Source organism: Xenopus tropicalis, chromosome 1, assembly GCF_000004195.4.
Source record: "Xenopus tropicalis strain Nigerian chromosome 1, UCB_Xtro_10.0, whole genome shotgun sequence".
NCBI classification, from domain to species: domain Eukaryota; kingdom Metazoa; phylum Chordata; class Amphibia; order Anura; family Pipidae; genus Xenopus; species Xenopus tropicalis.
In genome coordinates, this window is record NC_030677.2 from 198,305,200 (window position 1) to 198,324,943 (window position 19,744).

The following is a 19,744-nucleotide window of genomic DNA, read 5'->3' on the forward strand; positions in this document are numbered from 1 at the left end:
CCTCTCTAGCATTGTGCACCGAGCGGTGAATTTCGTTGGAGGGCTGAGGGAGTGCGGGTTTGGATTCGTTGCTTGCACGTAGAAATGTGGAAATTCGCCATGAATCCATGCCTGGCGAAACATTTCGCCCATCACTACTTTTGAAATAGGGGAAAAAGGACGACTAATGGGGTCAGTGGGTTTTGTCTCAGGTATGTAATCCCCATACATGGGCTGTTACCCAAAAGACTAAGACGATAAACATAGACAGAATACAGTCACTTGTAGGTGCTCTGAATGCTGTGAGATCCACTATTCCGGCTCTACTGGACAAAGCCATATTGGCCATAAACCCTGGTAACTTTGTCCAGTTAGGGCTTGAGGGTGGCAACATACTCAATTCAGTTTTTTAACCGAAACACTATGGGGCACATTTACTAACCCATGAATCCGATTCCGAATTGGAAAAATTCCGATTAGAAAACGAACATTTTGCGATTTTTTCGTATTTTTTGCAATTTTTTTCGTCGCCGTTACTTTTTTTTATAGAAAAATAGAATTACATTTTTTATAAATTATATGGAAAAATAGAATCAATTATATTATTTCAAATTTTTATTAGAAAAATAGAATTATTTCCAAATTATATAAAAAAATAGAATTATATTATTTTAAAAAGTTTTATAGAAAAATAGAATTACATTTTTTTACAAATTATATACAAAAATAGAATTACATTTTTTACAAATTATATAGAAAAATAGAATTAAATTTTTTTACAAATTATATACAAAATAGAATTAAATTTTTTACAAATTATATAGAAAAATAGAATTAAATTTTTTTACAAATTATATAGAAAAATAGAATTAAATTTTTTACAAATTATATAGAAAAATAGAATTAAATTTTTTTACAAATTATATAGAAAAATAGAATTCAATTTTTACAAATTATATAGAAAAATAGAATTCAATTTTTTACAAATTTTTTTACAAAATAGTAAAAAAATAAATAAATATAAACATTTATATAAAAATATAATCATCTTCATAGAAATGAAGACATTTGGCTTTGAACGTGTCTTCTTCCTCCGAGAAGATCGGGTCATCGTTAGTCAGCTGGGGATCTCTGAATTAGGAGGGAGAGGAGAGTTAAAGAGAAAATACAACCTCCGCAGGACACCAAGATAACTCCAACAAGCTGTTTCCCCAAGACCCCTTATGCTAAGTGTATAATGCACCCCCTCCCTCCCTCCCTTTGTTCCATTTTTTTCTTTTTATTTTTATAAAGGCAAACTCCTTACCTGGACTAAAGAATTCACAGGAACCCGGTTTTCAAGGCAGAAGAGCAGGACAATTCAACTGTTCTAATGCCTCTTCCAATGGGGTCCTGTGGGGTCGTGGGACACCAGCGCCCGGTAAGCGAAGGCGTACTAACTCCACTCGCTCTGGAACACTTTATTGAGGAGTGAATAGCGCCTGTATTTCTTGGCTCAGAAGGGCGTCCAGTTAAATCCCTGTAAAACAGCAGGAATACTTTATTAGCCACTATTTCGTTCTATTTATCTGTTATTTAACATATACAAATTCTATCCAATTCCAAGTGATACTGTATCTGCCCTGTGAAAGTGCGCAAGAGCTCACACAGGGAATAGAACTCGTGATCTAAAAAGACCCCCCTGTTAATGGCTGCCACTTAGGAGGAGTAAAATATTCACATACCCTGAATAAAGAGCTTCCATGACTTCTTTAGCGTCTGTTTTATGTGACCCGAGGCGAAGTTTGGCATCTTTTTCAGCAGCTGCAAAGAGAAAAATGTATCATATTTGAGGAGCATAAAGCAAACTCATGTAGGCAGGCGGGTGTGCCAGAAACCGGTACCGTATAGGCAGTGTGGGAGAAAAAATTGTTACAAAAAGAAATTGCTCAATGAGAAACATTTGGCATTTTTGGAGTGCGCAGTAAAAAATAACGCCCCAAAGTTTATAAATGGAAGTGCCAATGTGAGCAAGATTACATTAACATTAGGGGGCAGTAAATGATCCCTGGACACGGTTGGATGGGCTAACCAGGACACCGGGAAAATACCCGGTGGGCCCCAGTGATCCAGGCCCGACCCTATTGCCGCTTCATCTGACCTCCGATGTCCTCCCTGACGCGTTTTAACATGTGCGTTCAGGGGAGGACGTCGGACAGGGGGCCCCTGCGGGGGAAGGGGGTTAAAGGTGAACGGCAGGGGCCCCTGTGGGGGACGTGGTAGCCCCGGTGGGGCCCTGCACCCCCCAGTCCGACCCTGTCCCTGGATTAAACATTCAAACAGCAGGCTGCAAAATCCCAACAGGTACTTACCCCTTGTAATGTGTCCTTGACACTTAAAAGCAGATCTGGAGGAATTTTCGGCTCTGTATGTATAATTTGGGCCGTCAGGAGCTGCCTTGTCTGTTTCGTCGAAAGGAAACTACAAACAGAAAAAATATTTGGTTTAAAAGCATGAAACAAAAAAATGGCACAATATCAGTAATGGGGTACGGTCCTGTAATGCTGCACTTAATACATGAAGCTGTAGGCTCAGTCACCATTAAACCCAACCCCAACATGATGAGCAATGTAAATGGTTAGACTTAAGTACAGGAATAGGACCCGTTATCCAGAATGCTTGGGACGCAAGGGTATTCCGGATAAGGGGTCATTCTGTAATTTGGATTTCTATACCTCAAGTCTACTAAAGAATCAATAAAACATTAATTAAACGCCTATGGGATTGTTTTGCATCAAATAAGGATTATTTATATTTTAGTTGGGATCAAGTACAGGTACTGTTTTATTATTACAGAGAAAAAGGATCATTTAACCATTAAATAAAACCCAATAGGGCTGTTCTGTCCCCAATAAGGGTAATTATATCTTTAGTTGGGATCAAGTACATGTACTGTTTTATTATTATAGAGAAAAGGGATCATTTTAAACCATGAAATAAACCCAATAGGGCTGTTCTGCCCCCAATAAGGGATAATTCTATCTTAGTTGGGATCAAGTACAGGTACTGTTTTATTATTATAGAGAAAAGGGAATCATTTAACCATGAAATAAACCCAATAGGGCTGTTCTGCCCCAATAAGGGGTAATTATATCTTAGTTGGGATCAAGTACAGGTACTGTTTTATTATTACAGAGAAAAGGGAATCATTTAACCATTAAATAAACCCAATAAGGCTGTTCTGCCCCAATTAGGGGTAATTATATCTTAGTTGGGATCAGTACAGGTACTGTTTATTATTACAGAGAAAAGGGAATCATTTAAACCATGAAATAAACCCAATAGGGGCTGTTCTGCCCCCAATAAGGGGTAATTATATCTTAGTTGGGATCAAGTACAGGTACTGTTTTACTATTAAAAGAAAAGGGGAATCATTTAACCATTAAATAAACCCAATAGGGCTGTTCTGCCCTAATAAGGGGTAATTATATCTTTAGTTGGGATCAAGTACAGGTACTGTTTTATTATTAAAGAGAAAAGGGAATCATTTAACCATGAAATAAACCCAATAGGGCTGTTCTGCCCCAATAAGGGTAATGATATCTTAGTTGGGATCAAGTACAGGTACTGTTTATTATTACAGAGAAAAAGGAAATCAGTTTTAAAATTCTGAATTATTTGATTATAATGGAGTCTATGGGAGCCGGGCATTCTGTAATTCGGAGGCTTTCCTCGATAACAGGTTTTCGGATAAGGGATCCCATACCTGTACTGGAGTGGATGGGTTCAGCTACACAGAGGGGATACTATAATGGGGCTTATACAGATAAGTCCACCTTTCATCCAGGTTGGACGCTAAATGTAATAAATGTAAAAAAATGTTGCAGTAACTGAGCTCCTATTATGTTCAGGCCAAGCAGTGATTCCCTGATTCAGTTAATAAATGGGCACTTACCTCGCCATAGCCATTCTGTACAGGATCACTCCAAGAGCCCACCAGTCCACCGATCTGGTGTAGTTTAACTCAGTGAAAATTTCTGGAGCCTATATGGTACAGTTCCACAGTTGCCCCAGATCTCGTCCTGTAGCCAATTCCTTGAATACAAACAGAAACATTTCATTAGTAGATTTGTTGAGATCATTTATCTAATATAAAGATTAACTTGAAACCTGAACTATTGGTTTTATAAAAAAATGAGGAACGTCACCGCCATGTTGGCGTGAAACAAAGAATCTGAGGGCAGGCTCTCATTAGTGAATTTGTATCTGCATGGTGACTGGAGTCTTTATGGGCTTTAAACATGACTGTAACAATACTAATAATGCTGGATAATATACTCCTGCATTATCCATCTAGTGGGGCCACTATGCTGCGGACCCTGAGAAAGTGCCTACAATATAATGAACTCTATTAAGTATGAACATAAAGTTCTAATATGAACCCGTATGTCCAATGTCATTGTACGCAGCCATCTTACCTTCTATGCTAAGACCAAAGTCTGCTATTTTGGCATATCCTCGGCCATCCAGAAGGATGTTTTTCTGGCTTTAAATCTCTGTATTGAGAGAACAGACACTGTTAGCCGGCCCAATTACCATATCAGACATTTCTAGGACTAAGGAAATGCTCCACTTACCTATGAACAATCTTGTTTTCATGTAGGAACTTCAGCCCGAGGACAATGCAGGAGGAGAAGAACCTACAAGGGTCAAAAGAGAAAAGTCACCTTTTTATGAATGCAATATTGATTTATCTATACGGGTAAAAACCGGTAGCAATTGTTGGGCCTAGGCCCTCACTAAGCCTTTGCTTTGTTTCATGGTAATGAAAGCACAACCATGGCAATAACATGTTCCTATATGCCCTCGCTTGATAAAGGGAAAGAAGCAACCGCCCATGTTCACTGTATTGATTGGACAGTAATTACAATACTATTTATGTGCAGTGTTATGGCTACTATAAGGCTATCACTTGTGTGACCCTCTATAAAAGCCCAGTAGTACTTACGTAGTTCTCTCCAGCGATATGGCACCTTGTTTCAGTTGGGACTCCAAGTCCCCTCCCTCAGCGTAATCCATAGCGAAGCAGATATGTTGTCTGGTTATGAAGGAGGAGAATAAACCGACAACAAAAGGATTCTGCTTTTGCTTTGCCATAAGAAGGATGCGCTGCTCCAGAAGAATGCTGCAAAATAAAGCCATGAAACGTTTATAGAAGAAAATGACATAGGTGGGACATCTGCACCATGAATGTAGTGAATGTAACGCCCATTTATACTAATGGCACTATAACACGTATACAAGTGCAAGCACAGAATATAGTGGCACCATCACCCACCTGTGCCCAAATACACTAATCAGGCCCTTTGGTTGGTTCTAAGGTTTAGGGTGAAATCATTTCACTTTGACCAATGGGAGGTACTTGTTGCATATTTATAATTAGCCAATCCTACTAAATCCCTATAGTAAATAATTAATTAGGGGCATAACTATCAATATCCCAACAACTTATCAATCAGTGGATTTTTTTTAATACAATTGTGGTTTTTTTTCCTTGTGTATTTATAAACAATCATCAGTTCTGAAGATCAGATCCCTACTGACTCAATTGCGTCATGGCAGTCGTTAGAAAGAAGTTTTCTATGCAAAGTGTTGTTTTTTATGATACATCTCAACAAGTAAAAGGATAAATTGTGATTATGAAAATCACCTCAGGGTGGCAGATTTACAATTTAAGTTTAAATAAATCTGTTAAAAATAAGCAATGCACTTTATGAGAGAATGTTATATCAATAATGGAATCTGTATATCTTCTGGAACAGATATAAAACATCTATCTTCCTCCGAGAAGATCGGGTCATCGTTAGTCAGCTGGGGATCTCTGAATTAGGGGAGAGGAGAGTTAAAGAGAAAATACAACCTCCGCAGGACACCAAGATAACTCCAACAAGCTGTTTCCCAAGACCCCTTATGCTAAGTGTATAATGCACCCCCTCCCTCCCTCCCTTTGTTCCATTTTTTCTTTTTATTTTTATAAAGGCAAACTCCTTACCTGACTAAAGAATTCACAGGAACCCGGTTTTCAAGGCAGAAAGAGCAGGACAATTCAACTGTTCTAATGCCTCTTCCAATGGGGTCCTGTGGGGTCGTGGGACACCAGCGCCCGGTAAGCGAAGGCGTACTAACTCCACTCGCTCTGGAACACTTATTTGAGGAGTGAATGGCGCCTGTATTTCTTGGCTCAGAAGGGCGTCCAGTTAAATCCCTGTAAAACAGCAGGAATACTTTATTAGCACTATTTCGTTCTATTTATCTGTTATTTAACATATACAAATTCTATCCAATTCCAAGTGATACTGTATCTGCCCTGTGAAAGTGCGCAAGAGCTCACACAGGGAATAGAACTCGTGGATCTAAAAAGACCCCTGTTAATGGCTGCCACTTAGAGGAGTAAAATATTCACATACCCTGAATAAAGAGCTTTCCATGACTTCTTTAGCGTCTTCTTTTATGTGACCCGAGGCGAAGTTTGGCATCTTTTTTCAGCAGCTGCAAAGAGAAAAATGTATCATATTGAGGAGCATAAAGCAAACTCATGTAGGCAGGCGGGTGTGCCAGAAACCGGTACCGTATAGGCAGTGTGGGAGAAAAAATTGTACAAAAAGAAATTGCTCAATGAGAAACATTTGGCATTTTTGGAGTGCGCAGTAAAAAATAACGCCCAAAGTTTATAAATGGAAGTGCCAATGTGAGCAAGATTACATTAACATTAGGGGGCAGTAAATGATCCCTGGACGGGTTGGACTGGGCTACCAGGACACCGGGAAAATACCCGGTGGGCCCCAGTGATCCAGGCCCGACCCTATTGCCGCTTCATCTGACCTCCGATGTCCTCCCCTGACGCGTTTCACATGTGCGCGTTCAGGGGAGGACGTCGGACAGGGGGCCCCTGCGGGGAAGGGGGTTAAAGGTGAACGGCAGGGGCCCCTGTGGGGACGTGGTAGCCCCGGTGGGCCCTGCACCCCCCAGTCCGACCCTGTCCCTGGATTAAACATTCAAACAGCAGGCTGCAAAATCCCAACAGGTACTTACCCCTTGTAATGTGACCTTGACACTTAAAAGCAGATCTGGAGGAATTTTCGGCTCTGTATGTATAATTTGGGCCGTCAGGAGCTGCTTGTCTGTTTCGTCGAAAGGAAACTACAAACAGAAAAAAATATTTGGTTTAAAAGCATGAAACAAAAAAATGGCAACAATATCAGTAATGGGGTACGGTCCTGTATGCTGCACTTATACATGAAGCTGTAGGCTCAGTCACCATTAAACCCAACCCAACATGATGAGCAATGTAAATGGTTAGACTTAAGTACAGGAATAGGACCCGTTATCCAGAATGCTTGGGACCAAGGGTATTCCGGATAAGGGGTCATTCTGTAATTTGGATTTCTATACCTCAAGTCTACTAAAGAATCAATAAAACATTAATTAAACCCTATGGAATTGTTTTGCATCAAATAAGGATTATTTATATTTTTAGTTGGGATCAAGTACAGGTACTGTTTTATTATTACAGAGAAAAAGGAATCATTTAACCATTAAATAAACCCAATAGGGCTGTTCTGTCCCCAATAAGGGGTAATTATATCTTAGTTGGGATCAAGTACATGTACTGTTTTATTATTATAGAGAAAAGGGAATCATTTAACCATGAAATAAACCCAATAGGGCTGTTCTGCCCCCAATAAGGGATAATTCTATCTTAGTTGGGATCAAGTACAGGTACTGTTTTATTATTATAGAGAAAAGGAATCATTTAACCATGAAATAAACCCAATAGGGCTGTTCTGCCCCCAATAAGGGTAATTATATCTTAGTTGGGATCAAGTACAGGTACTGTTTTATTATTACAGAGAAAAGGGAATCATTTAACCATTAAATAAACCCAATAAGGCTGTTCTGCCCCAATTAGGGTAATTATATCTTAGGTTGGATCAAGTACAGGTACTGTTTATTATTACAGAGAAAAGGGAATCATTTAACCATGAAATAAACCCAATAGGGCTGTTCTGCCCCCAATAAGGGGTAATTATATCTTAGTTGGGATCAAGTACAGGTACTGTTTTACTATTAAAGAGAAAAGGGGATCATTTAACCATTAAATAAACCCAAATAGGGCTGTTCTGCCTAATAAGGGGTAATTATATCTTAGTTGGATCAAGTACAGGTACTGTTTTATTATTAAAGAGAAAAGGAATCATTTAACCATTAAATAAACCCAATAGGGCTGTTCTGCCCCAATAAGGGGTAATTATATCTAGTTGGGATCAAGTACAGTACTGTTTTATTATTAAAGAGAAAAGGGAATCATTTAACCATGAATAAACCCAATAGGGCTGTTCTGCCCCAATAAGGGGTAATGATATCTTAGTTGGGATCAAGTACAGGTACTGTTTTATTATTACAGAGAAAAAGGAAATCAGTTTTAAATTCTGAATTATTTGATTATAATGGAGTCTATGGAGCCGGGCATTCTGTAATTCGGAGCTTTCTCGATAACAGGTTTTCGGATAAGGGATCCCATACCTGTACTGGGAGTGGATGGGGTTCAGCTACACAGAGGGGATACTATAATGGGGCTTATACAGATAAGTCCACCTTTCATCCAGGTTGGACGCTAAATGTAATAAATGTAAAAAAATGTTGCAGTAACTGAGCTCCTATTATGTTCAGGCCAAGCAGTGATTCCCTGATTCAGTTAATAAATGGGCACTTACCTCGCCAATAGCCATTCTGTACAGGATCACTCCAAGAGCCCACCAGTCCACCGATCTGGTGTAGTTTAACTCAGTGAAAATTTCTGGAGCCTTATATGGTACAGTTCCACAGTTGCCCCAGATCTCGTCCCTGTAGCCAATTCCTTGAATACAAACAGAAACATTTCATTAGTAGATTTGTTGAGATCATTTATCTAATATAAAGATTAACTTGAAACCTGAACTATTGGTTTTATAAAAAATGAGGAACGTCACCGCCATGTTGGCGTGAAACAAAGAATCTGAGGGCAGGCTCTCATTAGTGAATTTGTATCTGCATGGTGACTGGAGTCTTTATGGGGCTTTAAACATGACTGTAACAATACTAATAATGCTGGATAATATACTCCTGCATTATCCATCTAGTGGGGCCACTATGCTGCGGACCCTGAGAAAGTGCCTACAATATAATGAACTCTATTAAGTATGAACATAAAGTTCTAATATGAACCCGTATGTCCAATGTCATTGTACGCAGCCATCTTACCTTCTATGCTAAGACCAAAGTCTGCTATTTTGGCATATCCTCGGCCATCCAGAAGGATGTTTTCTGGCTTTAAATCTCTGTATTGAGAGAACAGACACTGTTAGCCGGCCCAATTACCATATCAGACATTTCTAGGACTAAAGGAAATGCTCCACTTACCTATGAACAATCTTGTTTCATGTAGGAACTTCAGCCCGAGGACAATGCAGGAGGAGAAGAACCTACAAGGGTCAAAAAGAGAAAAGTCACCTTTTTATGAATGCAATATTGATTTATCTATACGGGTAAAAACCGGTAGCAATTGTTGGGCCTAGGCCCTCACTAAGCCTTTGCTTTGTTTCATGGTAATGAAAGCACAACCATGGCAATAACATGTTCCTATATGCCCTCGCTTGATAAAGGGAAAGAAGCAACCGCCCATGTTCACTGTATTGATTGGACAGTAATTACAATACTATTTATGTGCAGTGTTATGGCTACTATAAGGCTATCACTTGTGTGACCCTCTATAAAAGCCCAGTAGTACTTACGTAGTTCTCTCCAGCGATATGGCACCTTGTTTCAGTTGGGACTCCAAGTCCCCTCCCTCAGCGTAATCCATAGCGAAGCAGATATGTTGTCTGGTTATGAAGGAGGAGAATAAACCGACAACAAAAGGATTCTGCTTTTGCTTTGCCATAAGAAGGATGCGCTGCTCCAGAAGAATGCTGCAAAATAAAGCCATGAAACGTTTATAGAAGAAAATGACATAGGTGGGACATCTGCACCATGAATGTAGTGAATGTAACGCCCATTTATACTAATGGCACTATAACACGTATACAAGTGCAAGCACAGAATATAGTGGCACCATCACCCACCCTGTGCCCAAATACACTAATCAGGCCCTTTGGTTGGTTCTAAGGTTTAGGGTGAAATCATTTCACTTTGACCAATGGGAGGTACTTGTTGCATATTTATAATTAGCCAATCCTACTAAATCCCTATAGTAATAATTAATTAGGGGCATAACTATCAATATCCCAACAACTTATCAATCAGTGGATTTTTTTAATACAATTGTGGTTTTTTTCCTTGTGTATTTATAAACAATCATCAGTTCTGAACATCAGATCCCTACTGACTCAACTGCGTCATGGCAGTCGTTAGAAAGAATGGTTTTCTATGCAAAGTGTTGTTTTTTTATGATACATCTCAACAAGTAAAAGGATAAATTGTGATTATGAAAATCACCTCAGGGTGGCAGATTTACAATTTAAGTTTAAATAAATCTGTTAAAAATAAGCCAATGGCACTTTATGAGAGAATGTTATATCAATAATGGAATCTGTATATCTTCTGGAACAGATATAAAACATCTGCCTGTAGGAATGTTCCAGACTATACACACAAATACTTATTGTTTGCGGTTTCCCCATTTAACTGACCTTCTATATTTAAATATAGTTTTGACTGCAGCCTTTGGTTGAGTCTTGATGGCTACAATTCTCCTGGTTTCTCTGTGTTGTGCCCGATATACCTGAAATAAGAGAGAGACCCCCATTATTATGCCTTTGTTCCAATAACCCCCCACCCCATATCTAGGGGGCCAGTAACTCACCTGGCCAAAAGCACCAGCACCCAGTTCACATTGTAGTTTGAAATCAGCCATAGTTGTCTGATTCCTGAGAGAAAACAAGAATGAAATATAATCTCAGTTACTTTATGGTTGACCTGTGTGTGTCAGGCAAACCAGAAGATAGAAAGATAGAACAAATCTTTATTACATCTTAGATACAGGCCCGCATCTATTTTCTTAATGCATGTGCCCCTGACGAAGGCCCCTCCCTGTGAGGATGAAACGCGTTGGGTTTTTGTATCTAAGATGTAGTAAAGGCTTTTCTATTTTACCATTAACAACCTCAGTATCAAAACAGAAACCCAATATCCTACCTTGCGTCCACCTTTACGTGGTTTAGTGCCCTATCAATCTCTCTGATTATTTCACAGTAACAATTTCTAGCCTAGAGAAGGAGATGAAACACCATTAATTCAGTCTCACTTGGGCTAATGATACCATACAGTGTAGTCTAATCTTACGTATATCTCTATAAAGGATATTATGTGCCATAATCATTCTTATAGTATATTATTTTACTGCATTTATACACAATACCCTATAAACCCAAATCTAACAAAATCTCACCAGTTCCAGCTTAGAAGGAGATAAACTCTTATCAGAGAAGTAATCACTTGCATCAGTATATTTGGAACTTGGAGCAGTGAACTCGGAATGCGGATCAGTATAGTGATCACTTGCACTAGCATAATGAGAACTTGGATCAGTGTAGTAATTCAGTGGTTCCACACAGCTTAAATATAAGCTCGCAGATTTCTCATCCTTTGCGGGAACATTCTGAGCAATATCCTCCCCGTCAGGAATCACTTCAACATTCTGCGGCATCTCTTCATCATCCTTCTCTCTCTTTGGAATCAAAGTATTTCCAAAATCTGAGGAAGGATCACGAGGAATACTTGGAGACTCTGGAAAGATTAAAAATATAAAATTATTTTTTAAAAAGTCACCTTTTTAGTCATATGGGGGTCTCTGTGGGTTTATTGGGCATATATGTCCTTGGTTCTGTACCTGTAAGGATCTCAATTGGTTTCTCCTTCAGTAGCTCCTTTTCCTCGAGGATCATCTCTGTGTTGCTTACTTCCTGCACAATTTCTGAACATTTCTATAGAAAGCCAAATGATAAACTCATGATTAAAAGGCAAAGAATGAATCAGAAACTGATGCTGAAAATTCAGGAGATATTTCTCTGCCAGGAAAGTCAAGGCCGTAGCATTGTTAGTACTAAAGCCGCCCCAATGAGACAGGGGAGCTTGCATTGCACTGAATGTTACTTGCCTGTAGCACCAGCACCTTTTTGTGTAATATATACAAATGCTAGCGCAGCGCATAAAATAAAGCCCTGTTTTACTGTGCCCAGTGGGCAGAGGTCATGGGCAGGGGCGGGAAGGCAAGATTTTTTAGGGGTGGCAACTAGTTACGCCACTGCCCTTAAAGTGATACTGACACAAAAAAATTACTTTGTAAATTATGAATCTACATAAAAAGTAACCTATAGGTCATGTTGATCATTTTTCCCTGGTAGGGCTGCTTATGTAAGTAATTGTCACTTGAAGTTCCTAAACCCGACTGTTTTGTCAACCTAACTGTCCCTTCTCAGCCTGTCAGTTATAGCTTCTAATGCTAACAGCCTACTGCTGCACAAATATGGCAGCCCCCTCATAGAGGAACATGGGGGATCAGATAGGGAATGTAAAAGTATCAGGAAATACTTTTATAGCAAAATTATAAAGCTCCTGCAAAGACAGTGTTATGATAGAAATAAAAAAAAAGTTTCATTTCTGGTGTCAGTGTCTCTTTAAGCCAAATATATTAGGGGCGGTGCTTCAGGCAGAACATTTACAATACAATAACTAATCTCAAAATCCTGTGGCCTAAATGAAACACCTTAAAACAGGATACAAATGTACAAATACTATATTGGTCAAAAAGGGGAGAAGAGCCTAAATATGCAGAATATGCTCCACCTTCTCCACTAGGTTGGACGCACATTTAAGAAGCACTACAGCCTATAGTAACCCAACATAGCTGAGAGAACATTCTTTCCATGTGCTGCTGAGAGAGAACATGAACCAACAGCCAGTGACACTCAAGCCTAAACTCAGAGAGAGATGGTGGAACGTTCCACCTTACCTTCTTTTTACATTGACAGAGGTTCCTAATTGATTTGCAGAGGCGTCGAAGTATTCCTTTCTTCGCGCTTGCTTCTATAGTGGAAAATATAGATTAAAATACATTGAGATGATACAGAAACAAATACAATCACTTTCTAATACTGCCTGGCTGCTCTGATTGGTTAATCAGGAGGCCAAGCCGAGCAGTAGACCTATGAAATCAGGAGAATGTGGAAGAAGTCTATAGACTTTTCACCATAGGAGGAGGACTAGATCCTTAAATAATCATGTGTGAGGGAGGGCATTTATATGGAGTGCTAATGGTTTCTCCTGCTTTAGTACAAGTAGAGGTTGGTCTCTAGGTTTTAGGGATATTTGCCAAATTGGTAAATGACTGAATGCTGTTACATGATCCCCCATAAGCACCCCCTTCAGTTCTACCAACTTGTTCCCCATTGCTATAATATAACCTTGGGTTCCATATTACTTGTGCATATAAGAAGGCTGTGTGTTTCGTTAACCCTGTGAGCTGTGACTAAGGACAAAACAACAAAGTAACGCAGCCGATCCCTCAAATTCAAATACCTGCAGGTTTTTCAGCTTTCAGGTTCGAAGCAGATGAGATGTCTGTCTCTGTCTTTTGCAGAGGAATAGAAAAGACACTTCTGCTTTTAGGTTCCTGTGGGGGGGAAAGATTTTCACAAACACCATTAAAAAAATAAAACCTCCAAATATAAATATATAGATAAATACACATATAGCCTTAAAAACAGAGCTCAGTGATGTCAGCGGGTATAATTATTGCTTGTTGATGTCACTTATGGCTAGGGTTGTCACCTTAACCCTTTAATATCAGTCACATATTGAACCCACATCCTGCATGCCTAATAAGCAATTAAGTTAGATACATGCTGCATGGCTACATATAAATCAGTTCAGTCTGCAGCATGCATCTAAATGAATTGCTAATTAGCCATGCATGATGTCGTATCAATATGTGACTGGTATTTTATAAGGGGTGAGGTGACAACCCTACTTGTGACACAGGCACAGGACTCATTGAAACCCATATGTTATAATAATATAATGATAAATAATGCACCCCCCTAACAGTGTCCAATATACATGAGCAGCTCCTCCCAGTCAGTCCCAGTCCTTCCCAACTCATCCCAGTCAGTCCCAGTCCTTCCCAACTCATCCCAGTGAGTCCCAGTCCTTCCCAACTCATCCCAGTAAGTCCTGGTCCATCCCACTAAAGTCAATACCAGAGGAAGACATTGGGGCCTTACCTTATTTTTAAGTTTAAAAAAGTTGGTAAATATTTTTCGCATTCGGTCACCCATGCTGCAGCTCCTGTAACAGAAAATAGAGATTTAATTTGAGTTTATGCTAAAATAGAAAGGAACCAGAGATTATTGTTAATTCTATGCAATTGTGTGTTTATTTTTAATTGTCAGTGCATCATTCCTATCAGTGCCTGCCCCATGGAGCTTTCAATCTAAATACAAGAACATACAGGCATGGGACCTGTTATCCAGAATGCTTAGGGCCTGAGGTTTTGGATTTGGATCTCCATACCTTAAGTCTGCTAAAAAAATCATTAAAACATGAAATAAACCCAATAGGAGGTAATAATATCTTAGTTGGGATCAAGTACAGGTACTGTTTTATTATTACAGAGAAAAGGGAATCATTTAACCATTAAATAAACCCAATAGGGCTGTTCTGCCCCAATAAGGGGTAATTATATCTTAGTTGGGATCAAGTACAGGTACTGTTTTATTATTACAGAGAAAAGGGAATCATTTAACCATTAAATAAACCCAATAGGGCTGTTCTGCCCCAATAAGGGGTAATTATATCTTAGTTGGGATCAAGTACAGGTACTGTTTTATTATTACAGAGAAAAGGGAATCATTTAACCATTAAATAAACCCAATAGGGCTGTTCTGCCCCAATAAGGGGTAATTATATCTTAGTTGGGATCAAGTACAGGTACTGTTTTATTATTACAGAGAAAAGGGAATCATTTAACCAATAAATAAACCCAATAGGGCTGTTCTGCCCCCAATAAGGGGTAATTATATCTTAGTTGGGATCAAGTACAGGTACTGTTTTATTATTACAGAGAAAAGGGAATCATTTAACCATGAAATAAACCCAATAGGGCTGTTCTGCCCCAATAAGGGGTAATTATATCTTAGTTGGGATCAAGTACAGGTACTGTTTTATTATTACAGAGAAAAGGGAATCATTTAACCATTAAATAAACCCAATAGGGCTGTTCTGCCCCAATAAGGGGTAATTATATCTTAGTTGGGATCAAGTACAGGTACTGTTTTATTATTACAGAGAAAAGGGAATCATTTAACCATGAAATAAACCCAATAGGGCTGTTCTGCCCCCAATAAGGGGTAATTATATCTTAGTTGGGATCAAGTACAGGTACTGTTTTATTATTACAGAGAAAAGGGAATCATTTAACCATGAAATAAACCCAATAGGGCTGTTCTGCCCCCAATAAGGGGTATTTATATCTTAGTTGGGATCAAGTACAGGTACTGTTTTATTATTACAGAGAAAAGGGAATCATTTAACCATGAAATAAACCCAATAGGGCTGTTCTGCCCCCAATAAGGGGTAATTATATCTTACTTTCTGGATAACAGGTTTCTCTATAAGGGATCCTATACCTGTACTAAATTTTATACTTATACACTTATGCCTCTGATTTATCCTACAGACTATAAACTCCTACACTACTTTGTGGCACTGTAAAACCTATTACTATATTATATATATATATAAAAGTTCCTATCAAAATAGTCACAGTCTTGTCAAATAAATCGCCGTTGCATCAAGAAAAAAGTCACAGTCGCGTGTTTGACACGTTGTAATCTCTATAGTTACACAGACGGCCCATTCCAGGCCTACAGCCCCAGGCTCACACCCTATTCCCTCTATATATCTGAATGATAAAACCAATTGGCTGACTTACAGATATGGAGCCGAGCGAGGATGCGCCGAAGCAATTCGATGGTAAAGGCTTAAAGCCTAAAGGTGTTAAAGTGGCTTTAAGGAGGCAAAAACAGCTGATTAGGACAGAGCAGCTCCCAGGGGATCTGCCCTGCAACCCAACCAGCTCAGCTCTGACACTCGCTTGGCAGGGAAGCTGCACAAACTTCGCTGCCCATTGTGACATCACAATGTTCTGTTTGTTTGTTATGATGCAGCCTGAAAGGTTATTACAGGGCGTATTGTTCTGCTGCTCAGCTCGTATTCATACAGATAGGGACTGAGTCCCACAGGCATTTTAAAAAGTCAGTGAAATAAAAAAAAAATTGCAGTTGTGTCAAAAAAGTCGCAGTCAAATAAATTGTGGTGACTTCAAAAAAAGTTGTGGTCAGTTAACCCTAGGGTTGCTGAATTGCTGGTTGCCTGTTAATAGCAGTTTAAAAGTGCAAATATCTGTAAAAAAAAAAAAAGTGCTCCGGGTATGGTTACAGCAAGTTATTAGTGGGGCTTGTGAAGCAAAGCATCCCTATTGTTATCTCACAGGCTTATTTTTCTTCTTCTTCTTCTTATTCTTCCGTACAAAAGTTCGGCGCGTAACTAGTCCCGCACCGTTTGTCGTACACCCATGATTAGAAACGTGAAATTTACCACATTTGAAGAGGTTTGCAACCTGTGTCAGAAGATACCCAAGGGTATAAGTTTTACCCCCGGGGCAAGAGAGGTCCCCAAATTTGCCCCATTGACTTATAATGGGGATTTGGCAAATAACTAGTTTGTCGTAGACCCATGAATGAGGTGTCAAACCGTGCGGCTTATTCGGGAATGGGGTGCAATGGCTGATCTGAAGGGTGGGCGGTTAGTTGCCCCCGCAGGGGGCAATTAACCGGGCCAGAAATCCCATTGACTTAACATGGAGGCAAACTTTGACGGATTGTAGCGCAAAGAGGGATATTTTTAGAAACGTGAAATTTACCACATTTGAAGAGGTTTGCAACCTGTGTCAGAAGATACCCCACACAAGGGTATAAGTTTTACCCTGGGGCAAGACAGGTCCCCAAATTTGCCCCATTGACTTATAATGGGGATTTTGGCGAATAACTAGTTTGTCGTAGACCCATGAATGAGGTTTCAAACCATGTGGCTTATTCGGGAATAACTATGACTTTTCTGAGAGGTGGGCAGTTAATTGCCCCAGTAGGGGGCAATTAACCACCGTTTGTCGTAGACCCATGAATGAGGTGTCAAACCGCGTGGCTTATTCAGGAATGGGGTGCTATGACTTTTCTGAGGGGTGGGCTGTTAATTGCCCCAGCAGGGGCAATTAACCACCTTTTGTCGTAGACCCATGAATGAGGTGTCAAACCGTGCGGCTTAGTAGGGAATAGGGTGCTATGACTTTTCTGAGGGGTGGGCGGTTAATTGCCCCCACCACCGTTTGTTGTAGACCCATGAATGAGGTGTCAAACCATGCGGTTTATTCGGGAATGGGGTGCTATGACTTTTCTGAGGGGTGGGAGATTAATTGCCCAGCAGGGGGCAATTAATCACCGTTTGTCGTAGACCCATGAATGAGGTGTCAAACCATGCGGCTTATTAGGGAATGGGGCGCTATGACTTTTCTGAGGGGTGGGCGGTTAATTGCCCCAGCAGGGGCAATTAACCACCGTTTGTCGTAGACCCATGAATGAGGTGTCAAACCGTGCGGCTTATTCGGGAATGGGGTGCTATGACTTTTCTGAGGGGTGGGATATTAATTGCCCCAGGAGGGGCAATAAACCACCGTTTGTCGTAGACCCATGAATGAGGTGTCAAACCGTGCGGCTTATTCGGGAATGGGGTGCTATGACTTTTCCGAGGGGTGGGAGATTAATTGCCCTAGCAGGGGGCAATTAACCGCCGTTTGTCGTAGACCCATGAATGAGGTGTCAAACCGTGCGGCTTATTCTGGAATGGGGTGTTATGACTTTTCTGAGGGGTGGGCAGTTTATTGCCCCAGCAGGGGCAATAAACCATCGTTTGTCGTAGACCCATGAATGAGGTGTCAAACAATGCGGCTTATTCGGGAATGGGGTGCTTTGCTTTGAGGGGTGGGCGGTTAATTGCCCCAGCAGGGGCAATTAACCATTGTTTGTCGTAGACCCATGAATGAGGTGTCAAACCGTGCGGCTTATTCGGAATTGGGGTACTATGACTTTTCTGAGGGGTGGCCGGTTAATTGCCCCAGCACCCCCACCACCGTTTGTTGTAGACCCATGAATGAGGTGTCAAACCATGCGGTTTATTCGGGAATGGGGTGCTATGACTTTTCTGAGGGGTGGGAGATTAATTGCCCAGCAGGGGGCAATTAATCACCGTTTGTCGTAGACCCATGAATGAGGTGTCAAACCATGCGGCTTATTAGGGAATGGGGCGCTATGACTTTTCTGAGGGGTGGGCGGTTAATTGCCCCAGCAGGGGCAATTAACCACCGTTTGTCGTAGACCCATGAATGAGGTGTCAAACCGTGCGGCTTATTCGGGAATGGGGTGCTATGACTTTTCTGAGGGGTGGGATATTAATTGCCCCAGGAGGGGCAATAAACCACCGTTTGTCGTAGACCCATGAATAAGGTGTCAAACCGTGCGGCTTATTCGGGAATGGGGTGCTATGACTTTTTTGAGGGGTGGGCGGTTAATTGCCCCAGCAGGGGCAATTAACCACCGTTTGTCGTAGACCCATGAATGAGGTGTCAAACCGTGCGGCTTATTCGGGAATGGGGAACTATGACTTTTCTGAGGGGTGGGAGATTAATTGCTCCAGCAGGGGCAATTAACTACCGTTTGTCGTAGACCCATGAATGAGGTGTCAAACCGTGCGGCTTATTCGGGAATGGGGTGCTATGACTTTTCCGAGGGGTGGGAGATTAATTGCCCTAGCAGGGGGCAATTAACCGCCGTTTGTCGTAGACCCATGAATGAGGTGTCAAACCGTGCGGCTTATTCTGGAATGGGGTGTTATGACTTTTCTGAGGGGTGGGCAGTTTATTGCCCCAGCAGGGGCAATAAACCATCGTTTGTCGTAGACCCATGAATGAGGTGTCAAACAATGCGGCTTATTCGGGAATGGGGTGCTTTGCTTTGAGGGGTGGGCGGTTAATTGCCCCAGCAGGGGCAATTAACCATTGTTTGTCGTAGACCCATGAATGAGGTGTCAAACCGTGCGGCTTATTCGGAATTGGGGTACTATGACTTTTCTGAGGGGTGGCCGGTTAATTGCCCCAGCAGGGCAAAAGTTCGGCGCGTAACCAGCAGGGGGCAATTAACCACCGTTTGTTGTAGACCCATGAATGAGGTGTAAAACCATGCGGCTTATTCGGGAATGGGGTGCTATGACTTTTCTGAGGGGTGGGCAGTTAATTGCCCCTGAAGGGGGCAATTAACCACCGTTTGTCGTAGACCCATGAATGAGGTGTCAAATTGTGTGGCCTATTCGGGAATGGGGTGCTATGACTTTTCTGAGGGGTGGGCGGTTAATTGCCCCAGCAGGGGGCAATTAACCACCGTTTGTCGTAGCCCCATGATTGAGGTGTCAAATCATGCGGCCTATTCGAGAAAGGGGTGCTATGACTTTTCTGAGGGGTGGGCGGCTAATTGCCCCAGCAGGGGGGCAATTAACCACCGTTTGTCGTAGACCCATGAGTGAGGTGTCAAATCGTGCGGCTTATTCGGGAATGGGGTGCTATGACTTTTCTGACGGGTGGGCG

At 40.9% G+C, this 19,744-nt stretch overlaps 2 protein-coding genes across 2 annotated transcripts; both read right to left on the reverse strand.

The window, feature by feature from the left end:
* Positions 1 to 4,444: 4,444 nt before the first annotated feature.
* On the reverse strand, positions 4,445 to 5,285 carry LOC116412454 (serine/threonine-protein kinase N1-like). Its single transcript, XM_031906701.1, has 3 exons — positions 4,967 to 5,285; positions 4,596 to 4,658; positions 4,445 to 4,514 (listed from the first exon to the last, which is right to left on the reverse strand). Exons 1-3 carry the CDS (start codon positions 5,158 to 5,160, stop codon positions 4,445 to 4,447), a joined length of 327 nt encoding a protein of 108 aa, XP_031762561.1. The 5' UTR covers positions 5,161 to 5,285.
* A 1,168-nt stretch (positions 5,286 to 6,453) lies between these two features.
* Positions 6,454 to 16,149, reverse strand: LOC116412457 (serine/threonine-protein kinase N1-like). Its single transcript, XM_031906707.1, has 15 exons — positions 15,986 to 16,149; positions 14,277 to 14,340; positions 13,573 to 13,666; positions 13,007 to 13,080; positions 11,885 to 11,978; positions 11,444 to 11,781; positions 11,191 to 11,261; positions 10,859 to 10,922; positions 10,686 to 10,777; positions 9,789 to 9,965; positions 9,418 to 9,479; positions 9,259 to 9,333; positions 8,733 to 8,875; positions 7,051 to 7,158; positions 6,454 to 6,507 (listed from the first exon to the last, which is right to left on the reverse strand). The coding sequence occupies exons 2-15, from the start codon at positions 14,328 to 14,330 to the stop codon at positions 6,454 to 6,456; spliced, it is 1,500 nt and encodes a 499-aa protein (XP_031762567.1). The 5' UTR covers positions 14,331 to 14,340; positions 15,986 to 16,149.
* Between the last annotated feature and the right edge of the window lie 3,595 nt (positions 16,150 to 19,744).